We start from the raw sequence: 24834 nt of genomic DNA, 5'->3' as shown, positions 1-24834 counted from the left end.
AAAGGGGCATAACTCTAGAACAGTAAAAGTGACGCCCCATAATTCAACCTTGATCTGTTGAAAATTTTTGCGGTCGTATAATGGTATGACGTTGGCGTCGTCGTCGTCCGGTGTCGTCCGAAGACACATTGGTTTTCGCACTCTAACTTTAGTTTAAGTGAATGGATCTCTATGAAATTTTACCATAAGGTTCAATACCACAAAAGGAAGGTTGGGATTGATTTTGGGGGTTATGGTACCAACAGTTAAGGAATTAGGGGCCAAAAATAAGCATTTTTGTAACTTCCAGACATAACTTGTGTGTTAAGTGTATGGATCTCTCTGACATTGTACCACAAGGTTCCATATCACACAGGGAATGCTGGGATTGATTTTGGGGGTAATTGCCTCAAAATATTAGGAATTAGGGGCCAAAAAAGGGGCAAAAAACAAGCATTTTTCTAGTTTCATGACAATAACTTGTGTGTAAGTGTATGGATCTTTCTGAAATTGTATTACAAGGTTCCATATCACAAATGGATAGCTGGATTTGAGTTTGGGGGTAATTGCCCAAAACGTTTAGGAAGAAGGGGCCAAAAAGGGGCCAAAAATAAGCATTTTTCTAGTTTCCAGACAATAACTTGTGTTCAAGTGTATGGATCTCTCTGAAATTGTACCACAAGGTTCCATATCACACAGGGAATGCTGGGATTGATTTTGGGGGTAATTGCCTCAAAATATTAGGAATTAGGGGCCAAAAAAGGGGCAAAAAACAAGCATTTTTCTAGTTTCATGATAATAACTTGTGTGTAAGTGTATGGATCTTTCTGAAATTGTACTGCAAGGTTCCATATCACAAAGGGAAAGCTGGAATTGAATTTGGGGGTAATTGCCCAAAACGTTTAGGAATAAGGGGCCAAAAATAAGCATTTTTCTAGTTTCCAGACAATAACTTGTGTTCAAGTGTATGGATCTCTCTGAAATTGTACTGCAAGGTACCACAAAGGGAAGGCTGGGATTGAGTTTGGGGGTGATGAATCATAAGGGGGTTCAAAAAATTTGGGTTTTTTTTTTTCTTTTTCCTTTTTTTTTCTTTTTTTCCTTTTTTTTTTCTTTTAAAATTTTCCATTTTAAGTTGGTTATTTCTGTTTTATATTTAAAAGCAAATAATAATGATATGGTAGGAGATACACACCAAACAGGATGTGTAAATTATTATATAATAAGTATTGTGCAATAGCAAGAAATTTTCAATTGCACAATAGCAAGAAATCTTCAATTGCACAGTATTGCGCAATAGCAAGAAATCTTCAATTGCACAGTACTGTGCAATAGCAAGAAATATCCAATAGCACAATATTGCGCAATAGCAAGAAATTGTCAATTGTACAGTATTGCGCAATAGCAAGAAATATTCAATTGCACAGTATTGTGCAAAAGAAGATACTTCGTATAAATTGCTTATTTCTTGACCAATTTCAATGGGGTTTTATTCTTGAATTCTTGGGGTTCTTTAATATGCTGATTCTAACCGTGTATTAAGTTTTTGGATTTTGGGCCCCTTTTTTTACTTGGTCCACATTGAGAAGGGTCCAAAATTAAACTTTGTTTGATTTCATCAAAAATTGAATTATTGGGGTTCTTTGATATGACGAATCTAACCGTGTATTTAGATTCTTAATTTTTGGTTCCATTTTCAAATTGGTCTACATTAAGGTCCAAAGGGTCCAAAATTAAACTTAGTTTGATTTTAACAAAAATTTAATTCTTAGGGTTCTTTGATATGCTGAATCTAAACATGTATTTAGATTTTTGATTATGGGCCCAGTTTTCAAGTTGGTCCAAATCGGGGTCCAAAATTAAACTTAGTTTGATTTCAACAAAAATTGAATATATGGGGTTCTTTGATATGCTGAATCTAACCATGTATTTAGATTTTTGATTTTTGGGCCCCATTATCAACTTTGTCCACATTGAGGTCAAAAGGGTCCAAAATTAAACTTTTGTTTGATTTCATCAAAAATTGAATTCTTGGGGTTCTTTGATATGCTGAATCTAACCATGTATTTAGATTCTGGATATTGGACCATAATAGGTGAATGTCCAATTTAAAATTTTTAAGTCCTTAGACCACATTCATTCTGTGTCAGAAACCTATGCTGTGTCAAATATTTAATCACAATCCAAATTCACAGCTGTATCAAGCTTGAATGTTGTGTCCATACTTGCCCCAACTGTTCAGGGTTCGACCTCTGCGGTCGTATCAAGCTGCGCCCTGCGGAGCATTTTATTCATGTTTATAATAGTACCATATCAACATTTTTACATACCGACTACTTGGAGTATATTTGGAATGTACTGGTAGATGTTCCCACACACCTGTATAGATGTCTAGTCTATGAATATCCATGTTATATACAAAGCCTGTAGTTCCTCCACAAACAAACACATCTTTTCCTACTCTTGCCATAGCCTATAAATTGATATAAGTATTAAACCTTAAAGGGGTACACTTCAATTCATTAGTGGTGAGAGTGAGCATCTGAGACATAAAATAACCAACCCTTTTCATATATTTTGAATAACAAAAAAATATACCCTAGAAAATTTTCTGATGCATTTACGACTAAGGTTTTAATCGTATCTTGAAAAAAAAACTCCATCTGTCATGTAATATCAGATACTTACTTTTGATAGAATCAGGAACCTTTTCGTATATATTTCATATTAATTTCTTGACCTTATCATATACCAAGAAGCTTGAAAAAGTGACCTATTCCAGCAGCTCATCCTTTCCACTCATTACATAGTGCATAGCAAATAGTAAGTGAAAACCCCACCACGAGTATTAAACAAGGACCTTGTTTCACTTTTGGTTAGCAAAAGCAGGTTTCATATTTTCATAATAATTTTCATCAGTTATATACAGCCATTAAATGACAGCAAATTCAATAAAATCTTGACTCTTTGATTTGTTCATGGCATAGACATAATGTTTAATATAGAACATAAACATTACCAAAAAAAGATATATTCAACAAGAAATGATTGTAACAGGATGCTGTTACGAAGTCTCCCAAACGAAGCTCCCATAATTCGTAATTCCCAGGGTCGCCTGACATTGGGCAACTTCCAGTGAAAATTGGTTTGGTCCAGTAAAGTTATATGCATTAGTGATGCCTGGGGACTAACCTTGTATATCATTCAAATCATCTTGGCATGACAAACCAGAATATATATGGTTTAGGGGTGGGGATCTAGACCATTTACAAGATACTAGAACATTGGGGGCAGGGGGAACCCCTGGGGACTGACCCTATACGTCATTCAAATGTTCGTTACATGACGAACAGGAATATATATGGTTTAGGGGTGGGGATCTCAACCATTTACAAGATATTAGAACATTGGGGGTGGGGGGAACCACTGGGGACTGACCGTATACGTCATTCAAATGTTCGAGACATGACAAATAGGAATATATATGGTTTAGGGGTGGGGATCTCAACCATTTACAAGATATTAGAACTTTCTCAAATGGCAGGGGGTTGGGATGACCCCAGGGGACTAACCCTGTATATCATTCAAACCATCTTCGCATGACAAACCAGAATATATATGGTTTAGGGGTGGGGATCTTGACCACTTACAAGATATTAGAACTTTCTTAAATGTCAGGGGGTGGGAGTGACCCCTGGGGACTAACCCTGTAATTCATTTGATGTGCTTTATCATGACAAACCAGAATATATATGGTTTAGGGGTGGGGATCTCGACCATTTACAAGATATTAGAACTTTCTCAAATGGCAGGGGGTCGGGATGACCCCTGGGGACTAACCCTGTATATCATTCAAACCAACTTAGCATGACAAACCAAAATATATATGGTTTAGGGGTGGGGATCTTGACCACTTACAAGGTATTAGAACTTTCTTAAATGGCATGGGGTAGGGGTGACCCCTGGGGACTTACCCTGTATTTCATTTAATGGGCTTTATCATTTAGAACATTTTCAATTAAAAAGATTGTGTCTTTCACAAATGGTTTTCAATTTAAAATCATTTGAAAATTTAAAAAAATAAAATCCCATAGGGTTCTATAGTAAAACCCTCTTTTCTTTTTGCCCCTCAAAGTACCCCTTTATAAACCCCATTGCACAAACAAAACCCTGATTGCACCACTAGACATGTTAGTCTAACATATTGTGAAACCCTAAGTTAATCTGACAAGCGGTTTTGGAGTTCAAATTTAAAAGCGGCGGAAGAAGAAGAAGAAGAAGAAGAAGAAGAAGAAGAAGAACTAGAATTGCCATTGCAAGCAATAGCGGATGTCACCCTGGTCTGCCAATTGCCACTAAACAGCAGCCATTTCGAAATTTTCCATCATTGAATGCAGATTTATGCATGACAACAGATCTACCTGTTTTTAATTCCAATGAATTTGGAGCATTTTGATATTTTTTGTATTTTTGCTGTTTCCATGGTAACGGCCTCCATTTAAAAAAATTCCAAAGTCAAACTACTGCTGCATATTGTTTTCCCCATAATAATATACCATCATATTACATTTAATGTCTGTAGAACTATTTTAACACTAATGTTCTGGAATGTTCCATGAAAAGTTCACCCCCCCCTCAAATTATGCCAAGGAGACCCCCCAGTTGAAATAAAAATGTTCCATGTTGAAGTGTGCTCGAGTCTCTTAATATCATAGAAGTTTCATATAAATTGGAACACATTTCTATTTTTCACATTTTTGCTGTTTCCATGGCAATGGCAGCCATTTTTTTTATTCCAAAGTCAGGTGCACAACTACACATGGTGGTTAACATTATGGTATAGTTCCATCACAATATTGGTCCATTCAATTCCGAGAACTAAGCTGGACAAAAAGTGTGGAATAAGAATAATAAAAAAAAGAATCGAACAATAACAATATGTCACCCGACCTCCGTCAGGGTGACATAATAATAATAATAATAATAATAATAAGAACTGAGCAAAAACAATAAGTCTTCCCAAACTTCGTTTGGGAGACTTAATAAAGAAGAAATTTTTGTTGAATAAACTGAATGTGATTATTTTTCTGTAAAATACTGGTCCTTTCAAGCATTACTGTCAAGTTTTGTTATAATCAATTTAATAGTTTGAGAGAAATTTAGTATAATGTAAGATGACATCTTCAGCAATTTGAGGAAAAATTCTTCGAAAAATCCAAATCATGCCGCATCATGATAGAATATAGTGTGGACACATAAATTCACCAATAAATGATTAAATATTCATCTCATCTGCAACAGTTGAATATGATACAAAAGATGACTCTAAGATGATAAGCACCACTAATGTACCTCTTTGTTTTCAATATAAGGTCCCTCTTGGTCCATTTATTCCTCTCATTACCTCAAAATTTTAACTTTTTAGGCTAATGAATTAAAATTTTGGGGTAACGATCACACATTTATGTAAGAAATGTGATATTAAATTAGTAATTGAAGTGTTCAAGCTGAATGAACTATCCACATAAAATTTTACCGACTCCATGGAGGTTTCAATAAGTCCTTAAATATGTATTAAGTTTGCACTGCATTCCAGAGAGGGACATATAATGGTTCCCTTTTGGTAAATAATTTGTTGTTATTGCTTTAAAAAACATTTCATTTACTTATTACTGCATATTTCTAAAATAATTACTGAGGAAAAGTTTTCTTTTATACTGTAGCCCAATATAGGAAATGAGGAGAAAAAGCCCCAAAACTGAGTGTGGCTGGGTCTATCTACTAACATTCAAGGTAGAGCCCTATTTCAAGGCAATTTTACCTCAAATATGTTTTTGAGATCGACTCAATCAACTCAGAATATTTCATGTTTGCAACATTCCAGTGAAATAGTATGAAATTTTAAAAAAATGAGAGTACATAAAAGATCATTGGTGCATGTATAGCTTCCCAATTTAGGAGTAATACCATTGATTTTCCCCTATTAGTCTTTGTTAAATTGGCACTTTTCAAAAAATTATGCAGAATTTATCTTTGTTTCAAATAAAGAAATACTTAATTGGCATGAGTAAAGTTTTATCCTGTCCAGTACTACAGACAAAATTTCACATAACAATTCATTGCATATAAGATAATAACCATCACTGGAAGTTTATATACCAATCAAATTTTCACCCCTTTTTTCCTGTGTACAAGCTTTAGTAACCATGTTACCTCAAGTTTCCAAAATATTTTATAGAAACACCAAATAAACAAGCATTCTGAGAGTATTGCATGGCAATACATAGTCCCCTACCGGTTAAAAATTCATTGTACTGGAACAAAATGCTAACTTGATTTATAATTTGTCATGGTGTTAACTATATAACAATTATCAAGTCAATATCTTCAAGCATGATGAAAAAAAGTGTGGAAAACTTGATTATTTAAGTGAATTTTCTATGTCCAAGGACCATTACTCAGCACAAAATCATCAGACCTGAACAAAATTCAAACTGTATCTGTAACTTGTCATGATAAAACTATATACCAATTATCAAATCAATATTTTCAAGCATAACGAAAAAAAGTGAGGAAAACTGATTATTTGAGTGAATTTTCTAAGCCCAAGGACCATAACTCTTCACAAAATCATCAGACCAGAACAAAATTCAAACTTGATCTGTAACTTGTGTAACTTGTCATGATAAACCAATACACCAAATATCAAATCAATATCTTCAAGGACGAAGAAAAAAAGTGTGGAAGACTGATTTGCCAGACTGACGGATGGACAGACGGAGTGCAAACCTAAAGTCCCCTTTCGACTTCGCTGGTAGGGTACTAATAAAAGAACAGAGTTCCAATGTCCCCCATGTTGCACATACTTTATATTTCCAAGGGGCATAACTCTTTTAAAAAAAGTTGATCGTGCACCATTATAGAACTTGTCCGAGATATTGCTGATATTAACCTAAAGTATAAGTTTTATAAAAATCTGGCAAGAATTGTACCTGTGAGAGCGCTTAAGAGGCCATTTTCCATAAATTTAATATTTCCAAGGGGCATAACTCTTTTAAAAAAAAAGTCGATCGTCCACCATTATAGAACTTGTCCGAGATATTGCTGATTTTAACCTATAGTATAAGTTTTATAAAAATCTGGCAAGAATTGTACCTGTGAGAGTGCTAATGAGGCCATTTTCCATAAATTTAATATTTCCAAGGGGCATAACTCTTAAGTAGTCTGAATTACTGTATCACTAGCCTGTCAACTGTGACTGAGGTTGTAAGACTCCATAACTTCCATGCTTTTGTCGACGGAGCCATCAAATTGGTAAAACTACTGAAGAAACAGCAAGCAGCTACAGAGTTTAGAATAATCCAGAACTCAGCATATGGTAAACATCGTCAAAGAAAGTACATTGAAAATGACAACAGGCTAGCTGACCTAAACTGGAGACTCTAGGATGACAACATGACACCAGTTGAGTGTGCAGATGCATCATCATATCTTCTGCATATAAATTAGTGCCACCGAGGCCCTATTGGTATCCATTAATTGTGGATCAGACTCTAATCTATTGGTGACAAATTGAATATCTAACTGTGCATTTGTCATACTGACTTGCGAATGATGGAATTTCAAATTACAAATTGGCGACACAAAATGTAACCACAAATCTCACAGCTCAGTTTAATAAATAAAAACAAACACAGAGTACTTTTTCTAAAGTAAAAGAAAGTAAATAAAGGGCGTACTGTCCCACTGGAAAGCCTCCGTCTAACAAATGAAGAAACACAATCATTCTATTTAACATTCATTTCAAATTTCATATTGCAAAATTAATTTGATTTTAAAAAAAAGTTTTTGTTAAAGTATGGTATTTTTGTTTATTTTTTCTCAAGTTTTATATATAAATATATCTGCCCTTTGGTCGGGTTGTTGTCTCTTTGACATATTCCCCATTTCCATTCTCAATTTTATTTTATAGGTGTTCAATTTAAGACTTTTTGTCTATTTTTTTAATATTAATTTAGTATCTAATTCAACACAATTTTGCTAGTATCAAGTGTTCTATTTGATACCTACATTACCTACATTTTCACTAGTATGTGTAAAAAAAAATGGCATTGAGTACACTTTAAAGCTAAGTTTAAACTGGTTGTAAATTGATTAGACCTTAATCAATTTATGTTTTTATAACACTTAATCTGTAACAAATTATTCAACCTATGCCAACATTTTTTCATACAATTTTACCGGTATATCTAAATTTCAAAATGTTGGCATATAGGTTGAATGAACCCATTCGATCACAGGTTAACAAGTGTCATCACTTCTGATTACAAGTGTGCAACAATTAAAATGTTTACTTTGCAATTTTCTTCAATCGAGACAATTTGTAAGCATAGATGAATCAGCTTATTTCCGAAAGCAATTATTTTATTAAAAATTTGATGAATGTTGTCAGCAGTAAGTGAAAATGAACACCTTATTTTGCAATGTCCCACAAATCATTACAAAACAATATATGATTATTTTCGAGAATCTTCGTTTCTGATGGCTTCAAATTCTTCACTCGATTAAAAAAAAACAGTAATATCCACAATTTCAAGAACCCACAAAAATATAACTTTTGCTCAAACCACGAAAATCGATACCAACGAATATAAGTACTTTCACAGTACCGATAAATGACATCAGGCAATATTTTATTAATGGTGAATTTACTGGTCCAAATAAGCTCCAAAATAAATAAGTTATTAACTTACATGACCATATTTCTTCTGTGGTATATCACCCTGACATTTCACATATCTCCACTTTAAAGTGTCTAAATTACAGGTATAATAGTCATTACTACTACTGTGACCAAATGGTACACCTGTACCCCCAAAATACAACAAGTTTCTGCCACACCTTAAAGCTGTAATGTAAAAAATTTGATGATCATGATAATCTTATTGAGAAAAAAAACTTAAACAATTTCGAAACTTTACTCTACTTCCATCTGAAACACTAACATGTAATTTTCGTTTCCAGTCGCATCAATATATATCAGAACACATCTTGGTTTGAGACAGCTTCAGTTTCATATTATACACAACAAGAAATGATTGTAACAGGATGCTGTTACGAAGTCTCCCAAACGAAGCTCCCATAATTCGTAATTCCCAGGGTCGCCTGACATTGGGCAACGTCCAGTGAAAATTGGTTTGGTCCAGTAAAGTTATATGCATTAGTGATGCCTGGGGACTAACCTTGTATATCATTCAAATCATCTTGGCATGACAAACCAGAATATATATGGTTTAGGGGTGGGGATCTCAACCATTTACAAGATACTAGAATATTGGGGGTGGGGAGGAACCCCTGGGGACTGGCCCTATACGTCATTCAAATGTTCATTACATGACGAACAGGAATATATATGGTTTAGGGGTGGCGATCTCAACCATTTACAAGATATTAGAACATTGGGGGTGGGGGGAACCCCTGGGGACTGACCGTATACGTCATTCAAATGTTCGAGACATGACAAATAGGAATATATATGGTTTAGGGGTGGGGATCTCAACCATTTACAAGATATTAGAACTTTCTCAAATGGCAGGGGGTCGGGATGACCCCTGGGGACTAACCCTGTCTATCATTCAAACCATCTTCGCATGACAAACCAGAATATATATGGTTTAGGGGTGGGGATCTTGACCACTTAGAAGATATTAGAACTTTCTTAAATGGCAGGGGGTGGGGATGACCCCTGGAGACTAACCCTGTATTTCATTTGATGTGCTTTATCATAACAAACCAGAATATATATGGTTTAGGGGTGGGGATCTCGACCATTTACAAGATATTAGAACTTTCTCAAATGGCAAGGGGTGGGGGTGACCGCTGGGGACTAACCCTGTATAACATTTGATGTGCTTTATCATGACAAACCAGAATATATATGGTTTAGGGGTGGGGATCTCGACCATTTACAAGATATTAGAACTTTCTCAAATGGCAGGGGGTCGGGATGACCCCTGGGGACTTACCCTGTATATCATTCAAACCATCTCAGCATGACAAACCAGAATATATATGGTTTAGGGGTGGGGATCTTGACCACTTAGAAGATATTAGAACTTTCTTAAATGGCAGGGGGTGGGGGTGACCCCTGGGGACTTACCCTGTATAACATTTGATGTGCTTTATCATGACAAACCAGAATATATATGGTTTAGGGGTGGGGATCTCGACCATTTACAAGATATTAGAACTTTCTTAAATGGCAGGGGGTGGGGGTGATCCCTGGAGACTAACCCTGTATTTCATTTGATGTGCTTTATCATGACAAACCAGAATATATATGGTTTAGGGGTGGGGATCTGGACCATTTACAAGATATTAGAACTTTCTCAAATGGCAAGGGGTGGGGGTGACCGCTGGGGACTAACCCTGTATAACATTTGATGTGCTTTATCATGACAAACCAGAATATATATGGTTTAGGGGTGGGGATCTCGACCATTTACAAGATATTAGAACTTTCTCAAATGGCAGGGGGTCGGGATGACCCCTGGGGACTTACCCTGTATATCATTCAAACCATCTCAGCATGACAAACCAGAATATATATGGTTTAGGGGTGGGGATCTTGACCACTTAGATTTAAAAACTTTCTTAAAAAGCAGGGGGTGGGGGTGACCCCTGGGGACTGACCCTGTATAACATTTGATGTGCTTTATCATGACAAACCAGAATATATATGGTTTAGGGGTGGGGATCTCGACCATTTACAAGATATTAGAATTTTCTCAAATGGCAGGGGGTCGGGATGACCCCTGGGGACTTACCCTGTATATCATTCAAACCATCTCAGCATGACAAACCAGAATATATATGGTTTAGGGGTGGGGATCTTGACCACTTAGAAGATATTAGAACTTTCTTAAATGGCAGGGGGTGGGGGTGACCCCTGGGGACTTACCCTGTATAACATTTGATGTGCTTTATCATGACAAACCAGAATATATATGGTTTAGGGGTGGGGATCTCGACCATTTACAAGATATTAGAACTTTCTTAAATGGCAGGGGGTTGGGGGTGATCCCTGGAGACTAACCCTGTATTTCATTTGATGTGCTTTATCATGACAAACCAGAATATATATGGTTTAGGGGTGGGGATCTGGACCATTTACAAGATATTAGAACTTTCTCAAATGGCAAGGGGTGGGGGTGACCGCTGGGGACTAACCCTGTATAACATTTGATGTGCTTTATCATGACAAACCAGAATATATATGGTTTAGGGGTGGGGATCTCGACCATTTACAAGATATTAGAACTTTCTCAAATGGCAGGGGGTCGGGATGACCCCTGGGGACTTACCCTGTATATCATTCAAACCATCTCAGCATGAAAAACCAGAATATATATGGTTTAGGGGTGGGGATCTTGACCACTTAGAAGATTTTAGAACTTTCTTAAAAGGCAGGGGGTGGGGGTGACCCCTGGGGACTTACCCTGTTTAACATTTGATGTGCTTTATCATGACAAACCAGAATATATATGGTTTAGGGGTGGGGATCTCTACCATTTACAAGATATTAGAACTTTCTAAAATGGCAGGGGGTCGGGATGACCACTGGGGACTAACCCTGTATATCATTCAAACCATCTTAGCATGACAAACCAGAATATATATGGTTTAGGGGTGGGGATCTTGACCACTTACAAGGTATTAGAACTTTCTTAAATGGCAGGGGGTGGGGGTGACCCCTGGGGACTAACCCTGTATTTCATTTAATGGGCTTTATCATTTAGAACATTTTCAATTAAAAAGTTTGTGTCTATCACGAACGGTTTTCAATTTATAATCATTTGAAAATTTTTAAAAATAAAATCCCATAGGGTTCTATAGTAAAACCCTCTTTTCTTTTTGCCCCTCAAAGTACCCCTTTATAAACCCCATTGCAAAAACAAAACCCTGATTGCACCACTAGACATGTTAGTCTAACATATTGTGAAACCCTAAGTTAATCCGACAAGCGGTTTTGGAGAACGGGTGCGGACAAGTTCAAATTTAAAAGCGGCGGAAGAAGAAGAAGAAGAAGAAGAAGAAGAAGAAGAAGAAGAAGAAGAAGAAGAATAATAATAATAATAAGAACTGAGCAAAAACAATAAGTCTTCCCAAACTTCGTTTGGGAGACTTAAATATTTAAAATGCAACCTTGAGCAAAGGAGTAAAAAAAATCTTTTACATATATACAGATCATGTTTATCAACACAATTTTTGGATGATGTATCATTGAAATAGTTTTTTTCATGATATGAGTATTACATCAAATACAACAGTACTTTTTCTTTATTAAGGAACAAACCCTTATGACTTAACTTTCTATAAGACATGTAGGCCCTCAAATGTAAATAGACTTGGACCCATTAAAATGCATAGCTTATTAAGGGGAATTAATTTACTATCAGATGTAATTACTAAATAACAGCATTATGAAAAATCTTAAATGTCCCTCTGCTTAGATTATATTTTAGTCACAGAATTAAATATAACTTGCACGAAAGAAAAAAAAATTAAAAAGAGAACTCAATGCACAATTAAGTATATACTTGTATATATTAAGTAACAGGAGAAATTATGTTTAAATCAGTGGCAGATTTAGGGGGTAGCCTCCCTCCCCCCCCCTCTTTATGGAGCGTCATATAAGATAGTTGCATTGACTTTTTACAAGTATCTCCCCAAACATTGGCTTGTCAGTCCAGCCTAGACTTTTAACAAGTATCACTCCAACATTGGCTTGTCAGCCCACTGTATATTTCTATAAATGTTATAGATTTGTTGCACACCATTACATTTTTTTTCTTTCTTTTTTTAATAAAAGTTCCAAGGAGTCTAAATCGCTCACCTGTTATTTTTGCATAAAATTACAATAAAATTTCTGAAAGTTTCTGCAAAAATAATAAAAAAATGGGAAAACATTTACATTTAAGGGCAATAACTCCTATAAAGAGTTGACTTGTCATTTGTAGTTTTGCTTTATCTTTTATAGTTATAATAACCAAAATTTGGAAAAATATGAAAATAACTGTCATTTAAGGACAATAAGGAGTTGTTCTAAAATTTAGGTCAGTGTTTGACATTCTGGACATAGCTGTCCTGTCAGATTTTCTCTATCTATAACTATTTAAAAGATATGTGGACATTACTTCTGCATTACATGTTCTATTCTATAGCATTGGCAGCCATGTTGGTTTGCAGGCAGGCTAATTGGACATATTTTATAAACTATGATGCTGTAAGAGTGCATGATACACCTTGTTGTGCATATTGAAATAGATGCACAAATAAAATGGAGTATCTACAAGGCATTCAATCAGAAGCAAATAAAAATTGATCTGTAGAAATTTCAAGGGTTCCGCTGAACCCTAGGCCTGTGTCTCGCCTGCAATTACTGCTGTCAGTGAAAAGTGTAATGTTGACTTTAACAAGAGTGCACATGCTGAAATGTCTCGCCTTCTTTACTAACCATTGATATTATTTTGATAGTCCTAAATGAAAGCTTTACTACAACTATTACATAAACTTAACATGATCCAAGAAAATGAAGTCAAGGTCATATAAACCAAACGAGAAATACATGTACACCTTACAATCATTCAATACACTAAATATAGTTGACCTATTGCTTATAGTTTCTAAGAAACAGACTTAACCAAGAAAACTAAATTAAAAATTGACCAATGAATCGTGAAAATGAGGTCAAGGTCAGATGAACCATGCCAGGCAGACATGAATAGCTTACAATCCTTCCATACAACAAATATAGCTGACCTATTGATTATAGTTTGAGAAAAACAGACCGAAACATATAAACTTAACACTGAGCAATGAACCGTGAAAATGAGGTCAAGGTCAAATAAAACCTGTGAGACTGACATGTACATCATAGAATATTTCCATACACCAAATATAGTAGACCTATTGCATAAAGTATAAGAAAAACGTACCAAAACACAAAAACTTAACTATAACCACTGAACCATGAAAATGAGGTCAAGGTCAGATGACACCTGCCAGTTGGACATGTACACCTTACAATCCTTCCATACACCAAATATACTAGACCTATTGCTTATAGTATCTGAGATATGGACTTGACCACCAAAACTTAACCTTGTTCACTGATCCATGAAATGAGGTCGAGGTCAAGTGAAAACTGTCTGACGGGCATGAGGACCTTGCAAGGTACACACATACCAAATATAGTTATCCTATTACTCATAATAAGACAGAAATTAACATTACAAAAAAATCGCAACTTTTTTTTCAAGGAGTCACTGAACCATGAAAATGAGGTCAAGGACAATGGACATGTGACAGACGGAATCTTCGTAACATAAGGCATCTATATACAAAGTATGAAGCATCCAGGTCTTCCACCTTCTAAAATATAAAGCTTTTAAGAAGTTAGCTAACAACGCCGTAGCCGCCACAAGATCACTATCCCTATGTCGAGCTTTCTGCGACAAAAGTCGCAGGCTCGACAAAAATGAGTCCATTTAACAGTAAAATACAGAATTTTTTTTTAATTCAAAAATTTTCTTTAGATGCTATTTCTTGGTATTGAAGATTAGCTTCTCTTCAAGTTTCATAACAATCAATGAAGCTTTACAAATTTACCATGTCTAAAAAATTTAATCCCAGACTGTCCATGCTGTCTGTAAATGTTAACTGTAAAAAACTTAGTCCATCTATCAGAAAAATACTGAAAATGAAAATATATTTTCAAAAGTTTGCTTCAGACATTATCTCTTTATCACAAATAAATGTGGATAGTGTCCACATGTGGAAACAGATGATGCCCCCGCTTGCATAGCATATAGTTATAAAGGGACATAACTGAAGAACGGTAAAAGTGACGCTACCCAAATTTGAACTTGATCTGAGTTTTGTGGTAATAAGCATTGTTTGTAAGTCTCATAACATTTGGTTGAGGCTAACTTAAGTAGAGAACAGAAACTAAAAATTCAGCAATTTTTCTATTTGTAAACACGCATATATATATATATAACTCTAGAACGGTTGTGTATAAGTTTTATAACATTTGGTTGAGACAAACTAAAAAATTCAGCAATTTTTATGTTTATAAAGGGACATAACTCAAGAATGGTAAAAGTGTCGCCACCAAATTTCATATTTAATCTGTATTATGTAGTAATAAGCATTGTGTATAAGTTTCATAACATTTGGTTGAGGCAAACTAAAGTTAGAAAACAGACAAAAAATTTGTACTTTTTTTTTGTAATTTATATTGCTGATCATTTTTTTATAATTCTTTATTTTGTATTTCTTCATCTCATACAATAATTATATGCATTTTTCTATCAAAGAAGAATACAATACATGTTTATTTGTTTTGACCTGCCAGTGTCAGCGCTTATATTAACATCCCCCTCCCCATACAAAAAAAACAAAAAAATCATTAACTTATATTCATATATGATTAAATTGATATTAAAAGATTATTATTATTATTGATGCAACATAGTTATTCTATTCGTACATGTACTCATAAAGAAATTTATATATATAATGATATACATTTGTATTTTGTTGTTATTTTCTCTTCCCGACAATATCTGGAAATCATATAAAAAACAGTATTTTAACTCCTATTATCATAACATAGTAACATACATTTAATTCTTACATACATATATATAATATCTATAGGATGCACACTAACCACTGTCCAATTGTGATGTGCATCCAGTTGTGTTACACATTTATTTTCAGTTAAGTATGAGTTATCTTTCTTGTATCATCAAATTAATTGTTGAAATGGTTCCCATTTTTTCCCTATTTTTTCACCTATTGCAGGAGAACTGTGAAAGGTGGAAGAAAGTTTTTCAATAATATAATAATTTTTCAATTTCTTTAGTGCAATCTTAACACAAGGTAACAGTGAGCTCAATCTACAAGAATAAATATAGTACTTCATGAGAACAGTGAAAAAATTTCCAGAAATATCTATAATATCTGATCCCAAGAGGATGTTTTGTTTTGATATTAGAAGCTCGTAATTGCGCGCTATCTGAATGTAATGTATCAACTAGTTGAAGCCAAAAATTTTTGACAATGTAACATTCCCAAAAAATATGTTCAATTGTCTCTTTTGTTTAATTGCAAAAACTGCATAGGTGTGTTTCTTTAAGTTTACACTTATATAGCAGATCATTTGTGCATAAAATTCTGTGCAGAATTTTGTATTGAAAAATGATCAGTTTATTACTCAAAGAACACTTGAAAGGATGCATATAGAAAAGATCCCAGTGACCTATTTCCATATGCAAAATTTCTTTCCATTTATTTTGTGATTTTATGGGGTTTTCATGATAAGTAGACACAAATAATTTAAAAAAATGTGGGCATGATTTCTGATTTGTTTTCAAATAGTCTAAATTATCACAAGTTATGTTGATTTTCTTTTCACAGTTTTTGATGTGGTCCTTCCAACTACTGGGGATCATATGATATATACCATAGAATTGAAGAAAATTTGTATTAATATCGTATGTTTCTTTAAATTGATTAAAAGAGAGAAATTCATTGTTCTCATTCAGTAAATCATTGACAAAAAATATTACTGCCTCACACCATTTTTTATAGAAAATAGTTTTATTATCAATTTTTAAAAGTGTATTAAACCAAATAGGTTGACCTATAATTAGATATAAGAAGATGTGGTATGAGTGCCAATGAGACAACTCTCCATCGAAGTCAAAATTTGGTCATGGGCAGCATTCCTCAGTTTGGCCCAATTTAGAAGGATGTCCTTCCAAAATCTATTAAAATATATTGAAATTTGTTTAATACTATCCTTATTCATCATCCATATTTTATCTGCACCATATTTTCTATATTTATCATTGAAAAGAATTTTCCAAGGAGAAAGATTGAAAGGGTCCAATAATTTATAGATCCATGTCATTTTCAGTGCATAACAGAAGGATTCAATATGAGGCATCTTTAGCCCACCAGTATCATATGATCCAATTAGAACATTTCTTTTGATTTTATCTGGTTAATACCATTCCATAGAAACTTAAAAAAAATATTTTCAATTTTCTTAAAATTTTCAAAAGAGGGATTTGGCAATATTGTTAATGACTGAATGAGAATTGGCAATGCTAAATACTTTATGACTGTAATTTTTCCTAGGTATGAAAGATCTTGGTAAATCCAAATATTTAATAATGCATTTATCTTTTTAATTTTCTCTTCAAAATTATAGGCAGTCTTGTCGACAGCAAAAAGATCATAGTTTATACCTATGAGTTTAAATTTCCCTGTCTGATTCCAGTTTAATCTTTCTCCTTGGTGAAATATTTCTTTTGAATGTGCTTTTGACCCAATCCAAAGGGCTTCTGTTTTTTCTAAGTTTGCTCGTAAACCAGAACACTCAGAGAACTTTTCTAAAATATATAGAGATTGTTCTAACGACTTTTCATCATCATCTAAAGTTAATAAGGTTGAGTCATCTGCATATTGACTAAGCAAATATTCAGAGTTGTCTATCTTAATACCATTAATATCTGGGTTATTTTTCATTGCTGCACTCATCAGTTCCAAAGCCAGTATAAAAAGGTAAGGGGATAAAGGATCCCCTTGACGAACCCCTCTTTCTATATTAAAGAAACTAGAGCAATGACCATTATTTATGATACAACTTTCGATATTGAAATATAAAGATTTTACCCAATTACAGAAATCAGGACCAAAACCTAAGAATTCAAGTTCTTTATTTATGAATGACCATTCAAGCGTATCAAATGCTTTTTCAAAATCTAAAAGGAGTAAAAGTCCAGGTATATTTTCTTCTTCAGTTCTTTCTATTAAGTCAAAAATAAGTCTTGTACATTCCCCAATGTATCTACCTTTAATAAATCCTAACTGTGTTTCACTAATAATATGTTTGAGCAAGGGTTTAATTCTATTTGCAATAGATGCAGAACATATTTTCATATCAACATTTAAAAGGGTGATAGGATGCCAGTTTTTTAAATAAAACTTAGATTTCCCTTCTTTTGGGATGCATGTAACAATGCCTTGTCTTTGCGAAATTGATAAAGAGCCTTCTTCAAAGCTATAATTAAAGGAATTAAGTAAATAGAACTTAAGGTCATTCCAGAAAAATTTATAAAACTCTGCTGTGTACCCATCTACCCCTGGTGATTTATTATTTTTCATGTTTTTTAAAGCATTCAAACATTCTTGAGTTGATAATTTTCCCTCAGCTTCTAACATTTGTTCTTCCGATAGACAATTGATAAAAGAGTTATTTTTGTTGAAAAACATATTTTCATGTTCCGTTTTACAAAATGCATTTTTAGATGAGTACAAATTTTTATAGAATTTTCTCTGTTCTTCCAATATTTTGAATTGATCAAAGATTTCATCTCCATTTTCGTTGATAACTTTAGGGATAATTTTTTCATTATAATGTCTTTTTTCTAAATTACAAAAGTAGCTTGTACATTTTTCTCCTTCTGCTTCCCATTTCGCTTTTGCCCTTGCAATTATACCATTTATTTTTTTTTCTCTTAATGTTTTTAAACTCTCCTCTATGTTTTGAATTTCAGTTTTTAGTTCCTGATCTGGGTGTAGGTCATATCTATTTTGTAAAATGATTAATTGTTGTTCAAGTTCAGATTCTTCCCTTTGACTTTTTTTTTTAAATATGAAGTATAAGAGATAGTTTTCCCTCTTATTGTACATTTCAATAACTCCCAAAATATATGGGGGTCTACAGATAATTCTGTTTCTTCCCCTGTATCTGTATTTGAAAGGTTATATTGATTAACAGTGTCTGATATACACTTTTTAATCCCAGCCACTTAATAAGTATCATGTAGTAAGCTATTATTGAATTTCCAAGTACCCCTCCCCCTTTCTTGGTTATAAAATTTTAAACTGAGAGAAACAGGAGAATGGTCAGAACGATAGCTAATATCTATATCCGATTGATTTACTAAGGATTTAAAATCAGTGGATATAAAAAAATAGTCTAAACAACTTTGTTTATGTTCCAGGCCTCTCCATGTATATCTTTTCTTGTCTGGGTTATTTGCTCTCCAAACATCCACCAAGTCTAAGGAGTTCTTTATTTCTATAAGTTTAGTGTGCGCTTTGACATTATTTTTTGTTTTATAATTAAGTGTATCAATTTCATAATCTTGAACTACAATTCCAGTCTCCCGCTATAATGATTGGAGAATTTTGAATATTTGAGATTACCTCCTGTACTTCTGAGAAAAAACCTGGATTATCATTATTTGGGCCATATATATACCAGCTAAAGTTATTCGATACTCATGAATGGTCATATCCAAAATTAGATAGTTTCCCTCTTTATGTTTGTATTCTTTATGAACAATAACTTTGAATTTATTATTTAGAAGTATAGCAACTCCCCTGCTGTGTCCAGTAAACGAGCAAAAATAGGCTTGGTATCCCCATTCATTTCTCCATTTATTTTCTCTTTCTTTTGTGCAATGTGTATCGCATAAAATAATTATATCATATTTTTTATTACATCTGTCAAAAATATCTCTGCGTTTTACTTCTTCCGACAGTCCCCTGCAATTAAGAGCTCCTATAGTAACTGCCATAGTACAAAATTTTTTAAACTAAGTTGCATATATGCATGTATACATGTATATGTAATCAAATAAATCAATTGCTTAAATAAATAATAATTGTCAATTAATGATACAAAGGCAAGTTTAATCACTATATCAAATTCATAGACATAATCAAGTTGGGAAACATGAAAAAAAAATAGTTTTCTTATCGCTATTCCCTGACACTGACAAGTTCAACCCAAACACAACAAATCTAAGGCATACAAAGATGTAATAAGTGAAGAAAAATATTTTTAAAATAAATAAACCCCCTAAATTGACCCCCACAGAGGTGATTCCCTGTGCTGCCATTCAATATAAAGGACAACAAAGTCATACTATGCTCTCCGGTTCTTTTCTTTTTAGCTTAAGAAATATGAAAACTACAGTATATGTAATTTTGTCTCATGTAAGAGAATGAAAAGGGAAAAATGATTAAACAAAATAACAAAACACACCCTGGGCATGGATGTACATGCGTTCATGGATTACATTTATTCTTCACTGTAAAGAGGTTTTTATTGAAATATTTAATCAAATGAGACTACTGCCGGATTTGTATATAATTCTATAGCTAATGCACGGTATGCAAAATATAAATTGTTTACAATAATTTACAAATTTTGCCCAATTGCGGTCAAACAAAAAGTTGTTGTTGGAATGTTGCCAAGTTATTCTTACCTAGCGCCCATATTGATGAGTCTGCATGCCTGTAACTATTGTATTATGTGGTGATATTCACCTTAAACTGTTTGGGGTAAGAAGAAATTTTTAGGCGCATGGAGGTCGCCATCTTTGTTATTGTTTCTTAAACGCGGACTTCAAAGAGAGCACTTGTATATTTCAAAGTACAAACAACACACGTGATTATAACAGCTGAGGACATCCAGGCAATACACAATTTAGAAATTTTGTAGAAACACAAGGCCGGACAAATAAAGTTAAAGTAAATTCTTTTGAAATATTTAAGGATTGCAATTTAAGTACAAAGATAATGACAATAAATGTAAATAACACATATTTCAAAACATAGATTAACTGAAAAAAACAAACTTTTATTATGCACATTGTAAATAAATGTTGTAATCTATGAACGCTTGGTGACAAGCTTCAAAAATGGAGCATCTCGTAGGTATACCAATTTCGTTTTCCTTCTGGATTCTGGTGACAAATCCCGTCGTTCTTTCAAAAGTTCACCTCGGCGAACGGAGAGACTGGGCGGTAGATCTGGCACAACACTATATCCTGACCGAGGCGGTAATTTTATAGCTGCCTTTAGAATGTCATCCCGGATGATCAGACTCGATAATCTTAGCATAATACTGCTTCTGTCCTCACCCCCAGACGGTAGACGTTGGACTGCGGTGAAAAGCATGTTGTCAGCACGTTCTGGTGGGATGTTCAGTGTGTTCTTCAGAAAGGCTCTAGTGAATGCCTCTGTAGCCTTTGGCAGTTCCCGATGGTTAGGAGTTCCTTGTACACCTCTTATAACATCATTCCAACTAACGCCCCCATATTTCTAATTTCAATCTTTCAGTTTGTTCCTTTTCAATCAAACTCTCTAGATTTCGTATGTGTGTATTGTGAATTGCATGTAGTTCTGAGTTCATGAATTCATTGTGATTCTCTATGAGATCAACCCTTCTTTCCGTCTCAGTTTGTTTTGTCTTAAATATTTCGACTTCTTATTGATGTGCAAATGTAACTTTTCAAAACACTTTGCGATGTCCTCAAAGTCTTTACATTTATACGACGGGGGTGTATCACTTGTGTTGCTCATTGTGCTCGTGTGGCGGGAAGGAGTTCAAATAGAATCAATTTTTAAACATTTGTACTTGATCTTAGTATTGTGGTAATGAATATTGTGTATAGGTTTCATAATGTTTGGTTGGGGCAAACTTAAGTTACAGAATGGAAACTAAAAATTTTGCAATCTTTAGATTCATAAAGGGGCATAACTCAATAATGGCAAAATTGACACTACCCAAATTCAACTTGATCTGTGTTTTATCAGTGGAAGTCAAAATTATATATATAAACATTGCATTGTATAAAGCATTGATTGTAGTTGATTCAACTATAATCATGGACAAAGGAAGATAACTCCAATTTTAATAATTACTTGATATCTAGAAGAAAATAAAAATTTTGCAATTTTTCCATTTATAAAGGGGCATAACTCTAGAACGGTTAAAGTGACGCCACCAAAATTCAAACTTGATCTGTGTTTTGTGGTAATTAGCATTGTGTATAAGTTTCATAACATTTGGTTGAGACAAACTTAAGTTAGAGAACGGAAACTAAAAATTTTGCCATTTTTCTATTTATAAAGGGGCATAACTCTAGAACGGTTAAAGTAACGCCACCAAAACTAAACTTGATCTGAGTTTTGTGGTAAGCATTGTGTATAAGTTTCATAACATTTGGTTGAGGCAAACTCAAGTTAGAGAACGGAAACCAATTTTGGGACGTACGGATGGACGTACGTACGTACAGACGGACAAGGGTAAAACTTAATGCCCCCACTGCTACGGCAGGGGCATAAAAAGCTTCAGCCAAAGTTTTTATGAAATTCTATGAAGGTTTGACAAAGTAATTGATGTGTAACAAACTTTAACCCCAGACTGCATCTACTTTTTAACTGTAAAAAAAAACCACTTATCAGTAAAATACAGAAAAATGAAAAAACATATTTTCAAAATTTTGCTCTGGAAACTTTATTTTGGTCATAAACAAGCTTCTGTCCAAATTTCATAAAATTCCATAAAGGTTTGACAAAGTTATTCATGTTTAAAAAAACTTTAACCACAGACTGAACCTAAATGTTGATGCAAATGACGGAATCTAGGATATGTCTCCCGTTCGCGACATAAATGTCGCAGGCTTGACAAAAATGTATGAGAATATCCTCAGGTGTATAAATATAGTTTGACAAATATAACTGTTGAAAATTCAATAACTATGGAATGATGAACAAGAAAATTTTCAAAAATAATTATAGTATCAGAAACTAGCCAAAACCACAATAAAATGCTCCGCAGGGCGCAGCTTGATACGACCGCAGAGGGCGAACCCTGAACAGTTGGGGCAAGTATGGACACAACATTCAAGCTTGATACAGCTTTGCATTTGGATTGTGATTAAATATTTGACACAGCATAGGTTTCTGACACAGAATGAATGTGGTGTAAGAATTTAAAAATTTTAAATTGGACATTCACCTATTATGGTAGAATATCCAAAATCTAAATACATGGTTAGATTCAGCATATCAAAGAACCCCTTACATTCAATTTTTGTTGAAATCAAACAAAGTTTAATTTTGGACCCCGATTTGGACCAACTTGAAAACTGGGCCCATAATCAAAAATCTAAATACATGTTTAGATTCAGCATATCAAAGAAAGAACCCTAAGAATTCGATTTTTGTTAAAATCAAACTAAGTTTAATTTTGGACCCTTTGGACCTTAATGTAGACCAATTTGAAAATGGAACCAAAAATTAAGAATCTAAATACACGGTTAGATTCGGCATATCAAAGAACCCCAATAATCAATTTTTGATGAAATCAAACAAAGTTTAATTTTGGACCCTTTGGACCTCAATGTGGACCAATTTAAAAACGGGGCCCAAAATCCAAAAACTAAATACACGGTTAGATTCAGCATATATATTAAAGAACCCCAAGAATTCAAGAATAAAACCCCATTGAAATTGGTCAAGAAATAAGCAATTTATACATGGTATCTTATTTTGCACAATACTGTGCAATTAAATATTTCTTGCTATTGCGCAATACTGTGCAATTGAAGATTTCTTGCTATTGCGCAATACTGTGCAATTGAAGATTTCTTGCTATTGTGCAATACTGTGAAATTGAAAATTTCTTGCTATTGCACAATACTTATTATATAATAATTTACACATCCTGTTTGGTGTGTATCTCCTACCATATCATTATTATTTGCTTTTAAATATAAATCAGAAATAACCAACTTAAAATGGAAAAATTTAAAAGAAAAAAAAAAGGAAAACAAGAAAAATAAACTGCTTCGCTGAGCGCAGCTGGATACGCCCGCAGAGGTCCAACCCTGAACAGTTGGGGCAAAAATGGACACAATATTCAAGCTTGATACAGGTCTGAATTTGGATTGTAATTAAATATTTGACATATTATAGGTTTTCTGAATAAATCTAGTCAAAGAACTTGAAATTGGTTATATGAATTGAATTTATATTCAATTAAAGATATCTTGCTGTTGTGTAATACACTGTGCTGTTGCGCAATACTTAGTAAATCTGTTTTCAGACTATAAACAAATAAAGTTCAATTAATTCTCAATGTCATATTAGAAATTTATGAAAATCAAAAGGGAGCTTACATCAATAGATATAAACAATTTACCAAATTTTCATGAGAATTGCTGACAGCATTTTTGAGTTATTGTCCGAAAACTGGAAAATCCCCCCTTTTTTAATGAATAAAACCCCCATAACTCAGAAATGTAAAATGTAAATTTTATAAAATTCTAAAGGGAGCTTACATCAATAGATATAAACAATTCACCAAAGTTTCATAAGAACTGCTGAAATCATTTTTGAGTTTTTGTCCAAAAACTGGAAAATCACCCCTTTTTTATGAATAAAACCCTGTAACTCGGAAACGTAAAATCTAAAATTTATAAAAATCAAAAGGGAGCTCAGGTCAATAGATATTAACAATTCACCACAATTTCTTGCAAGTTGGTGAAAGCATTCTTGAGTTATTGTCCGAAAACTGGAAAATCCCCCTTTTTTTAATGAATAAAACCCCATAACTCGGAAACGTAAAATCTAAAATTTATAAAAAACGAAAGGGAGCTCACGTCAATAGATATAAACAATTCACCAAAGTTTTATGCAAATTGGTTAAAGCGTTTTTGAGTTAATGTCCGACATGTTGACAACGGACGGACAGGCGGACAACGGTATACCATAATACGTCCCTAATTCCTAAAATATTGAGGCAATTACCCCCATCATCAATCCCAGCCTTCCCTTTGTGGTATGGTACCTTGCAGTACAATTTCAGAGAGATCCATACACTTGAACACAAGTTATTGTCTGGAAACTAGAAATTGCTTATTTTTGGCCCCTTTTTGGCCCCAAATTCCAAAACGTTTAGGACAATTACCCCCAAAC

General features: G+C 33.9%; 1 protein-coding gene across 4 annotated transcripts in view; it reads right to left on the bottom strand.

Annotated features, from left to right (window-relative positions):
- LOC127702419 (kelch domain-containing protein 10-like) overlaps positions 1–24834 on the bottom strand; it is a 174687-nt gene that overhangs the window by 136961 nt on the left and 12892 nt on the right. For all 4 annotated transcript variants that reach the window (XM_052206636.1, XM_052206644.1, XM_052206623.1 and 1 more), the window contains 2 exons: positions 8733–8887; positions 2310–2452 (listed from right to left, as the gene is read on the bottom strand). In XM_052206636.1, coding sequence (XP_052062596.1) covers positions 2310–2452; positions 8733–8887 — 298 coding nt within the window. The remainder of the gene's footprint in view (positions 1–2309; positions 2453–8732; positions 8888–24834) is intronic.

The sequence above is a fragment of the Mytilus californianus genome, unplaced genomic scaffold (genome assembly GCF_021869535.1).
Source record: "Mytilus californianus isolate M0D057914Y unplaced genomic scaffold, xbMytCali1.0.p SCAF_1, whole genome shotgun sequence".
Taxonomy (NCBI): domain Eukaryota; kingdom Metazoa; phylum Mollusca; class Bivalvia; order Mytilida; family Mytilidae; genus Mytilus; species Mytilus californianus.
The sequence above is the reverse complement of the archived record's forward strand: the minus strand, read 5'-3'. Positions and strand labels throughout refer to the sequence as shown.